Source organism: Helianthus annuus, chromosome 15, assembly GCF_002127325.2.
Source record: "Helianthus annuus cultivar XRQ/B chromosome 15, HanXRQr2.0-SUNRISE, whole genome shotgun sequence".
In the NCBI taxonomy this organism is placed as follows: domain Eukaryota; kingdom Viridiplantae; phylum Streptophyta; class Magnoliopsida; order Asterales; family Asteraceae; genus Helianthus; species Helianthus annuus.
This window is the reverse complement of record NC_035447.2, coordinates 102,468,640-102,477,613: the sequence shown is the minus strand read 5'-3', so window position 1 is coordinate 102,477,613 and position 8,974 is coordinate 102,468,640. Positions and strand designations below refer to the sequence as shown.

Genomic DNA, 8,974 nt, shown 5'->3' with positions numbered 1-8,974 from the left:
AAACATGCCCAAACCTTATAGACGATTTTGGCAATTTACTCCTAAATATATATAGCAAATAGTTAAAATAAGAACTTAGGTCAGTTGTGAGCAGTGGCGGAGCTTGACCAAAAGTTCCGCAGAGACGGAAAATCATGGGACCCAATTTTTTTGCCTATCACTATTTTTCGAGTTATATGTTCATGTCAATTATTCGACTCGGGTCGGGTCAAACAATAATAACTCCAAATAAAACAAAATAATCTTTATTCGTTCAAACGACCCGTTCTTACACATAAAAAAACTAAATATTGTTTAACAAAGAAAAGACCAAATATTTATAATGGTGCGAAAATATGTATAAAGGATTGAAGATTTAAAGGCTTCAAGAACCCTGAGAACACAAAACCTTTTTTTCTTCTGTTAAAGTCGAAAACAGATGAGACGTCTCTATCCTCATGTACAATCCTTTTTGTATTTCACGTTTACGTTTATTCGCACATTTTTGGATCTGTAACATAGGCGGAATGCTTTCGCATGTGCTTAGATTGGAAACTTCAATGGAATATAATTACGCGTTTCGACCTCCCAGCGAAGATGAAGTGTAAATATTTAATTTTATCTTTTTCTAATTCACATTTATGTTTATTTGCACGTTTTTAGATACGTGACTTCAGTGGAAAATAAGTACACACTTCGACTGACCTATGTAGATTAAAAGCAAACATTTATGTTCTTTTTAGAGTAAATTACTCAGGGTGTTAAACTTTTTGATTTTAGACTCAAGTGGTTAAAACTACTAAAACACAGAGACTTAAAAAGTAATTTACTCTTCCTTTTATTTTGCGTGTCTTTTTCGTTAAAAAAGTACTTTTTTGGTATTGTAAACGGCTTTGACGTGTGCTTGGATCGGTAACTTCAATGAAATAGAGTTACGCACTTTAACTATACGACAACAATGAAGAGTGGATATCTGTTCTTTTGTATATTATGTTTAGAGTGAATTGCAAGGATTGTCCTTTATCTTTATATCACATTGCAGGCGCTGTCATTTGTCTTTAAATTTGATGAGATTTGTACTTTATGTTTCCAAATCTTACACGTTATGTCCTTTAGACCTAACCCAGTTAATTTTTTTCGTTAAATCAGATCATGTGAGCCTCATGTGAGGGTATTATCGTCTTTAGACCTAACCAATTAATTTAGAAATATGTTAATAAATAATACAAAAAACACAAATTTAAAATTATTAATATGATTAATATATAACAAACTAACTAGTTTAGTCTCATCTCTTCATGTTCCTCTTAACAACCACCTCCACCTGCCACTACCTATTTCCACCACCACCCATCCCTTACAACCAGCCACCACCACTGGTTCACCACCACCAGCCGACCAACACAACGCAGCCCATGCCCTTTCTCTAAACCCTCAAACAACCCCAACACCACCCTCTGACATCCACATTGTTCACTATCTCCCACCCACATCCCAATCGTTCACCACCTTCCACCCACACCGTCTAACGCCGTCGTTCACCACCTCCCACCCACACCGCCTAACCCCCGTCGTTCACCCCCAAATCTTGGACTTAATCTGCAGATCGGGAAGGGAGATTCTAGGGTTTCATGTTAGCAAAACTCAATTAACACATCACGTTACGAATTTAACTACCAAATTACTTATCAAGATCATGGAACGATACAGATCCCCAAATGATAACTCACTGTACGGATAATCATAGAAATATAGTTTGTTCGTTCAAAATTTCCGTTGCTTGACACGTTGAATCAGAAGAAGATTGTTGGAGAACTTGTTCGTTCAGAATTAATATTTTATGAATTATGAATCATTGAATGTGATGAATTTGCAGTCTGGAAGATTCTTAATTTTGATGTTGCTCAATGTTTTATTGTTGATACTAGCTTTGCATATTACGTGAATTAATGATTTAAAGGGGCATTTGATATTATTGATGGAAATTGCAGGTGGTGGCTGTGATACGGTGAGGAGGATGGAAGATTGTGTTTGTTTGTAGAGAGAGAAAGGGTGGGTGAGTTTTAATTTGTTTATTTATTCATATATTAGGGTGAGAAAAGACGATAATACCCTCACATGAGGCTCACGTTATCTGATTTAACGAAAAAAATTAACTGGGTTAGGTTTAAAGGACATAACGTGTAAGATTTGGAAACATAAAGTACAAATCTCATCAAATTTAAAGACAAAGGACAGCGCCTGCAATGTGATATAAAGATAAAGGACAATCCTTGCAATTCACTCTTATGTTTATTTTTAGTATATATAGTATTTTGTGCAATCTTTTTCCATCTATATATGTTTACGTGTAAGTATGTAAGATAATATACAGGTTTCTCGATGCATCGCGCCTGGAAAACCTATTGTTGGTAATGTCATATTGCCAATGTACTGTTAGTAATGTCATATTGCAAATGTACAAGTGCAAAATTCTAGCTGCCTCGCTTTGTCCAACTATAATTGTTTAAACCAAAAAACAATATAATGTTTGTTTTTATACTATAGTTTGATCAAACAGCAAAAGTGGCAATAAATTTAGGAAAAAAAACATTGTTCGCCAACAATAACGATCAAATTTGGACTTAGCCATGGTGGCATAAGCGTAGCTTCTCAATACTATGTTAGTGGAAGTATCTTGTATTTGACTTATGTTTCATGTGTTGATCTGTCGGTAAGTGCCAATGAATTTTGTCTGTCGGTGAATCGAAAGACGACATTCACATCTCTAGTAGCGAATACTAAACACATTAACTTAGATTGTGTCAATAGTAAAAACATGTAATTATGTGTATACAGTATGCACCTAGTAAACACATTTATATTTACATAGTTCTTGTGGCTGAATGCTTATTCATTATCACATACTTATTATAGAGTTCGAGAATCAAACAAAATCCGGATTAACCAAGAACAATATATCCCTTGCATCCCTCGTTTCACTTAATGTTGTCATAATTATGTGTATACCTTATTTAAGGTTTTATACTATACACATTAGTTCAAGCAGTTCAATTTAGGCGCAGTTTAAACCATGGTTGTAAAAGTCCCGTCTAAGCTTCGAGTACTCCCCGAGTACTCGCTACAAGGTAGGCTGCCGAGGCACGAGTACTGGTCTCCCAGGCCAATTACTCCCCGAGTAATCTCCGCCTAAGCCGAGTACTTCCCGAGTACTCCCGAATCCGACTAGGGAGCGCTTAGCGACTTTTGCAACCATGGTTTAAACCGATTTTAGACGTGTCCTTACCGAAAACCAAATTAACAAGAAAAGCGAGACCGAACAACCCTAGTAGTAATAACACGTTAACAAAGTAGAGTTTCAATAGAAGAAACAAAACTTTTATAGAAGTTGCCAAAGTTATTAATAAATTATAAATCTTTACTATAAAAAAAATACTCTTTCACATAGCTTCTTTTCTAGTTTTTTGATTTAATAACATAAAAGCCTATGAATAGCTATATCATATAATATATAGATGTGGCTCAATCTAATAAAAACCTATGAATAGCTATATCATATAATATATATAATGGCTTAATCTAATGCTGCCTTTAAATGATGATCAATGGATTCTTTCACATTTGAGATAACAATTTGGCCATCTTTCTACGAGGTTGACACTTTGCCACCAAAGGTTTAGCTTTAGGCATGGTCAGTCCCTTTCCTTCGGTCATGTCAATCCTCTCTTCACTCGGTCTTTCCCACTCGAAGCATTGAATAAGCGTACCCAACGCCAACCCGATCATACGCATGGCTAAGTTTTCGGCTGGACACCTCCTCCTTCCCGACCCAAATGGCATCAGCTTATACCCGTCTCTTGAACCTTCTAACCCTAGAAATCTTTCTGGTTGAAACTTCTTAGGGTTTTCCCAATTCTTAGAGTCATTTTGCAAGGCCCATAAGTTCATCAATAGCATTGTACCACTTGGGATATGGTACCCTCCCACTATACAATCCTTTGATGACTCATGGAACACGAGTGGACCAGGAGGGTACATTCGCATTGTCTCGTTTATTATGCTTCGGAGATATGGAAGGTTGGCTAAGTCTGATTCGTTCACTAAACGATCTTCGCCTACATAATCGTCGATCTCATCTTGCGCTTTCTTTAGAGCTTCGGGGTTGTTTAACAAAAGTGATAACATCCACTCCATTGTTCCGCTTGATGTATCGGTTCCTGCTGATAGTAGCACCTTACATAAAAAAAAGAAACGATTATGTAGTTTATGATTTTAAATGTTGAAATACAAATAAAGGAAACCATTATTATAGTACGTTTGTACTTGATCTACACTTTACTCCGAGAGGCAAAATTATAAATTACAAAACTACATAACCTACTGATTTAAATATATTATCAATAATATTTAATTTTTTAAAAATATTATAAATTATTAAAAGTAAATGTAAAATTTGGCGATGATGTAGAAAAATGTAATGCATTTTTGTTATAATTGGATTATGGGTGAAGTTTGTATTTCTAACTTATTTTTTTTATCTTTTTTTTAATTATTAAGTATTAGGTATTAGGTTTATTTAAATTATTCGTAATTTATTTATATAACTTTCTTAAAATAATCTGATTATGAAAAGTAACTATAAATATTGTGGGATGTAGAAAATGTAAATACCTATAAAAGAAATGTAAATATATTTTTTACATTGATGGATTATCGGTGAAGTGTGTATTTCTATTTGTTTTTATCTTTTTTTATTATTACGCTTTAGATATTAATTAATTAAATTATTTATATATTTGTTTTAAAAGATTAGGATTAAATACAAAAGATTCAAATTGTAAGAATGGTATAAAGGCTCCTAAAAAAACCCATTACAAAAAAAAAAAAAAATTAAACATTCACCACCACCCAAAAACCTAAACGGCTAAACCCCTACCCACCCCCTCCCCCATCAGCCACCCCCCCCCCTAGGGCCGTTCAAATCGCTCGCCGCTCGTCGCTCGCTCGACGCTCGTTCGGAAACTGCTCGGAAAATGCTCGTTCGATTTGACGCTCGATTGTAAATGAGCCGCTCTGCTCGGTTCGGTTTGTAAACGAGCCAAGCATGAGCAAAGGTCCGCTCGGCTCGGTTCGGCTCGAATTATTATTTTAATTAGTATATATATATATACACACACAAATATAAATTACATATAATACATACACACACACACACCTTTATATATACACACTTACACATACATATATACTAAAATATAAATTAAATTTATAGTTTTATATGTACCACTCTATTAGATTTAGGTCAATGATATACAAATTTACAACAATATCTATACATACTAGCACCACGCCAATAAAAAAATTAATATTGAAACTAAAAGTTAAACCCTAAACCGATAAAAGATAGTTTGTTCATCGCCTCAATGTTTCATGTCGTTACCCTAAGTCGATCGTCTCCTGCTCTCAACGTAATTGTTCGTGCCATATGATCATCGCCTCGTTGGCCACAACATTGTTATTAATAAGAAAAATATTGTGCCATTAAATGTGCATGTTTTTAAAGACATAAAAACTTGAGACCCAATATTGTCACTACCTCTCTCAGTAAATTTAAATCGGGCGGCATGGTTGTCCAAATCGCTCGAACTTCGCTCGACGCTCGCTCGGAATTTTTATTGCTCGAAAAATGCTCGTTTGATTTGAGGCTCGGTTTTAAATGAGCCGCTCCGCTCGGTTCGGTTTGTAAACGAGCCAAGCACGAGCAACGGTCCGCTCGGTTCGGCTCGGCTCGTGAACAGGCCTACCCCCCCCCCCCCCAAAAAAAAAAAAAAATTGCTGAGGGGGTGAGGGTTTAGGTTTTTGGGTGGGGATGGGTGTTTAGATTTTTTTTTAGGTTTTTCGGGGGGGGGGGGGGTTAGGTTTTTTTTTTTTTTTTTTTTTGGGGGGGGGGGGGTTTGGTGAGGTATAGTTTTTTTTTTATGTTTTTTTTTTGCCGGGGGGCGGGGGGGGGGGGGGGTGTTAGGTTTTTGGGTGGTGGTGGGGTGAGGTGGGGGTGGGTGTTTAGGTTTTGGGTGGTGATGTAGTGAGTTTAATTTTAGGTTATTGGACACTTATCACTCTATAAATTTTTCTTACACTTCTTATAATTAGAAGTTTTTGTAGAATAACTTGATTCATGCTTTAAAAAAATTGGTAAAAAAAATGATGGTGATATAAAAATGTAAGAAAGGTTTTGAAATAAATGGATTATGGTTGAAGTTTGTATTTCTTTATTATTATTATTATTAAGTTTTAGATATTTATTAACATTCTATTCAATTGTTTAAAATAATTTGGTAAAATATGATGATGATATAAAAATTCCAAGAAATCAAGAATAGCTTTGGCTCGGTGGAATGGAATCTAGGAGTGAAGTATGTGCATTTGTCAAATGACATCACATATTTCTAGAAGTTTCTAAATCCACTTCAGATGGTCTTATAAAGCAAACCGGTTAACTGGAAATCCGGTCAAAAAAAAAAAAATAGTAACGTCAAATTTGTAGACTTTTTGATTAAATGATTACTTAATTATTCATATTAAGTTTTGTTTTACTAACAACCCTCTGGTGTTGTATTAATGTATAAACTATAACGTGATAATAGTTTCATGATATAAAGTTATAACAAAATAAAGAGTTATAAAATTACGTCAAACGAGATATTTATATGTATGTTTATTTATCAAATATTTACACGTAATGTTCATATTAAGTTTTGTTTTACTTTGCACCACTAGTTCACTGCTCCGACCAGGTCAAACAATCTCAAGAATCGGTGTTATGATTAATTTAAAAAAAAAATTGAATATTTAATAGGTTAGGTTAATATACTATATATTAATTCAAATTTAAAAACATATATAGTTATTTGTATTAGTTGGATTAAAAAAAAGTTCATACTGTTTTTTTAGAATAAATAAGAGAGAAGAACCCAAATAATGGAGAACTTTTTTTAATTTTAAAAAGCTAAAGAAACAGCTTAAATTTGTACTTAATTATTCAATAGTCTTTTAAAAACTTAAAAAAAAAAAGCTAAAGAAACAGCTTAAATGAGTACTTAAATATTCAATAGTCTTTTAAAAACTTAAAAAACATTGTGTGTCTAGCTCAGATAATAAAACTGAAAGTCTTTTAGATATAAGATTTTGAGTTTAATTCTAAACAAAAGTTAGATTAGTTTAATGCAATTTAAGTCGTTTAAAAAAAATATATGTAGTTAAAAGAGTTGGTAAGTACTTATACATTTAATGTTCAAAACTTACATCAAAAAGTTTTTTTTTTAGGCATGACTAAATTTTTGGAATCTTAACTTTATTTTTTTAGACGCCCCATGTAAGCCTATACGAGTCGTCTAGGGTTTCAAGGATGTGTAAATAGGCAAGATGGATGTGTGAATAGATCCAGCAATATATATAAGTTTTTCATTTTTACCTGCATTAATCCTTTGATGACTTCATCCTTGTAATATTCAGGTTCTGTTTCTTGCAACTTCAATAAAACTTCAATCAAGTTCTTTTGTTCCATCTCCTTGATGGCCGTCTCTGTGCAACCACCCTCTGTCGTGAGAACTACTAGTTTCTTTTCATTTCTATGCTCTTCTAACAAACCTTGCATAAACCCATCTCTTTTTCCCCTCAACGCCACCATCCTCTTCTCCAACTCCCTCCCTCCCAGCCACTTCCACCATGGCAAATAATCCGACACATTCGTAGTCTCCATTAACACAAACGTCTCCATTACAATCTCCTTAAACCGTCGAGCCGCCTCCACATCCACCTCTTGATCACCATAATACCTCTTTCCCGCAATCATCATCATCATTACATTCAACATCAACTCAAAAAACATTGACTTCATCTCCACCATCTCATCAGTCACCGCTCTAAGGTACACCTTCTTAGCCAACAACCTCACCTCCTCGGCACGAATAGAATTTAGGGTTTGTAACCTATGAGCCGATAAGAGCTCAAGCGAGGCGATACGACGTAAGTTACGCCAATGATCACCATAGCTTGACCAAGAAAGGGTGGTGTAGCCATACCCAAGGTGTTTCCCGGCAAGCAAATGAGGACGGTTGGCAAAAGTAACGTCGTTGGTTGTAAGGCATTCCTCCACCGCCTCAGGAGACGAAACCAACAACGCCCGACGAGAGCCAAACCAGAGCATGAGCATGGGACCATGACGGTTTGATAGTTTACCTAAGGCTCGGTAGAGAGGGCTTTTCACCAAGTAAAGATGGCCTATTATGGGTATGCATGGGAATGGGGTTGGTGGTAAATTTTTATTCTTTACAAGGGCAAGGTTGGTAATCCATATAATGGTAACGATGGAGAGGATCACATAAAGTGCCTCCATGTTCTAGTTTGAGGTTTTCTTGTATAGATTTGTTACAAAGATAACAATGTATTTATAATATAAAAAGTAGCCTACTTGCCATATATCTCTTAGAATATAAAGTCAAAAGTCATTAAGTGTACACCATACTTCTTCTCATTACTTTTTTTATGTTAGTGGTACGTAAGATGGTTGAATGATCGAATTTATGCTGAAGAAGTAATTATTAAGTATTTAAAGAACATATATAAGTTGAGACTTGAGAGATTAGATTAATTGAATAGGTAATTTTGTCTAATTAACACAATAAAGTAAAATATAAAAAACGATCGACCTAGGTAGATATTATTACGCAACTCTGGTTTATGAATTGTGATCGTCACTTATTAGATGTTAAGGTGCTCATATGCTAATTTAATTGGTAGACTTTTAAACACTTCTAACCTTTTTAAGCTTAAATACTTTGTTATTGTCCCTTAGGTTATAGCCTAATGGTCATGAGAAATTATCTCTTATGGGAGATCAAACTTCAATTTTTGGGAGGTGAAAAAAATAGCAGTTCAAAAAAAATATTGTATTATTAAAATTTGAACATATGTTTTGATTCTAATTTGAGTCACA

The 8,974-nt window shown here is 34.6% G+C and overlaps 1 protein-coding gene across 1 annotated transcript; it reads right to left on the bottom strand.

The window, feature by feature from the left end:
* Positions 1 to 3,376: 3,376 nt before the first annotated feature.
* On the bottom strand, positions 3,377 to 8,568 carry LOC110922938 (cytochrome P450 81Q32). Its single transcript, XM_022167130.2, has 2 exons — positions 7,451 to 8,568; positions 3,377 to 4,212 (listed from the first exon to the last, which is right to left on the bottom strand). Exons 1-2 carry the CDS (start codon positions 8,372 to 8,374, stop codon positions 3,595 to 3,597), a joined length of 1,542 nt encoding a protein of 513 aa, XP_022022822.1. The 5' UTR covers positions 8,375 to 8,568; the 3' UTR covers positions 3,377 to 3,594.
* Between the last annotated feature and the right edge of the window lie 406 nt (positions 8,569 to 8,974).

Coding starts and splice junctions, on each gene's coding strand:
- LOC110922938 (XM_022167130.2), bottom strand. CDS start 8,374: ATGGAGGCACTTTATGTGATCCTCTCCATCGTTACCATTATATGGATT. Junction 4,213..7,450: donor TCATCAAAGGATTAATGCAG/GTAAAAATGAAA, acceptor TTTTTATGTAAG/GTGCTACTATCAGCAGGAAC.